This window comes from Eimeria mitis, genomic scaffold, assembly GCF_000499745.2.
Source record: "Eimeria mitis Houghton genomic scaffold, Emh_scaff3692, whole genome shotgun sequence".
NCBI classification, from domain to species: Eukaryota; Apicomplexa; class Conoidasida; order Eucoccidiorida; family Eimeriidae; genus Eimeria; species Eimeria mitis.
This window is the reverse complement of record NW_013572034.1, coordinates 965-2,295: the sequence shown is the minus strand read 5'-3', so window position 1 is coordinate 2,295 and position 1,331 is coordinate 965. Positions and strand designations below refer to the sequence as shown.

General features: G+C 40.1%; 1 protein-coding gene across 1 annotated transcript in view; it reads right to left on the bottom strand.

Moving 5' to 3' along the window:
- Positions 1-1,331, bottom strand: part of EMH_0068560 (F14o23.7 protein, related, related) — a gene marked incomplete at both ends in the record, with an annotated part of 5,999 nt that overhangs the window by 4,032 nt on the left and 636 nt on the right. Inside the window, 2 exons of the mRNA XM_013498757.1 lie at positions 133-359; positions 913-1,009. Coding sequence (XP_013354211.1) covers positions 133-359; positions 913-1,009 — 324 coding nt within the window. The remainder of the gene's footprint in view (positions 1-132; positions 360-912; positions 1,010-1,331) is intronic.

Below are 1,331 nucleotides of genomic sequence, written 5' to 3'. Positions count from 1 at the left end.
TCAGGACTTATCCCTTTCTGCTTTCCCAGCTAATAAACCCTAAACCCTAAACCCTAAACCCTAAACCCTAAACCGTAGACCCTCGATCATCGATCATCGACGCTCTGAGCCGTGTGCGTGCAAGTTACTGACGGGTGTTTCTGGGGGTATTTTGAATCGAACAAATTCCATGCCTTGTCGCTCGGCCTTGGTGAAAGCGTCGTGAATTTCGTCGTGATTTTTCGCCCAGTTTCTGAAGAAAGGCTCCGGTGCATCCCCCTGAGGCCTCTCCCATGCAGCAGCTGTTCTGCAGTTTCTGTTCAATATCTTCTCGCTCGTTAATACTGGAGCAGCATGCCATGCTTCGGTTAGTTCATATACTGTATACACACCAGAAACAAAAAAAAAAATAAAAAAAAATAAATTAAATTTAAAAAAAATTCATGAAATTCATGTTTCAGTGAAACTTGAATACAGTGTGAACGTGAAACACGCAAAAGAATGAAAAAACGCGAAATTTCACAAAAAAATAAAAAAGGAATAAACTGAATAAATTTATAAAAATAAACAAAAAAGAAAAGTAAAAGAAGGAGAACGAAAAACAAATAAAATTAATAAATATGAAAAAGTAAAAACATGAAAAAGCCCGGAAAATGAAGAAAATTAACGAAGTAGAAACAAAACCTAAACAGTGAGAGATCGGAAAACAAAAAGTGGAAACGAAGGGAGAAGGAAAAAGTATAATTATAAAATAAAAAATAAAAAAAGGAAATTCATAAAAAAGAAATTCACAATTTAATTCGTCGATTGCCTTCAGTGCAACCATTTTCAATGCTATCACCGCGTGGCGGGTGCGCGCCCACCCCCAAACAGAAACCCTAAACCCTAAACCCTAAACCCTAAACCCTCTGAAATCTATTAAACTAAGGTTACCTTCGTGTTCATCTTCGTCGAAATCTGTCTGCTGAAGGCCCGGAGGAAACGGCGCTTTTGTCTTCCTGACAAACTCATGGCATTTCCCCTGCTTCGTCTGCAACAAAGCCCCAAACACAACACAGAAATCACATGCATGCATGCACGCATGCATGCATGCATGCATGCATGCATGCATGCACGCAAGCGGCATGAAAGGCTTCTACATGCATGTATAAAGAAAGCTGCCACGGAGAGATGAACGCAGAGACAGGAAGAGAGGTGTTGTGCATGGATGCAGAAACTTGCGGTGTACGTACACCTCATAAGGATACATCTAAAAAAAAAAAAAAAGAAATGTAAATGTATAAATTCTAAATTATACTGCAAGGCCTCACCACCACGTGCATCGTGTCTAGCTTCTCGCACCCCACGGGCCA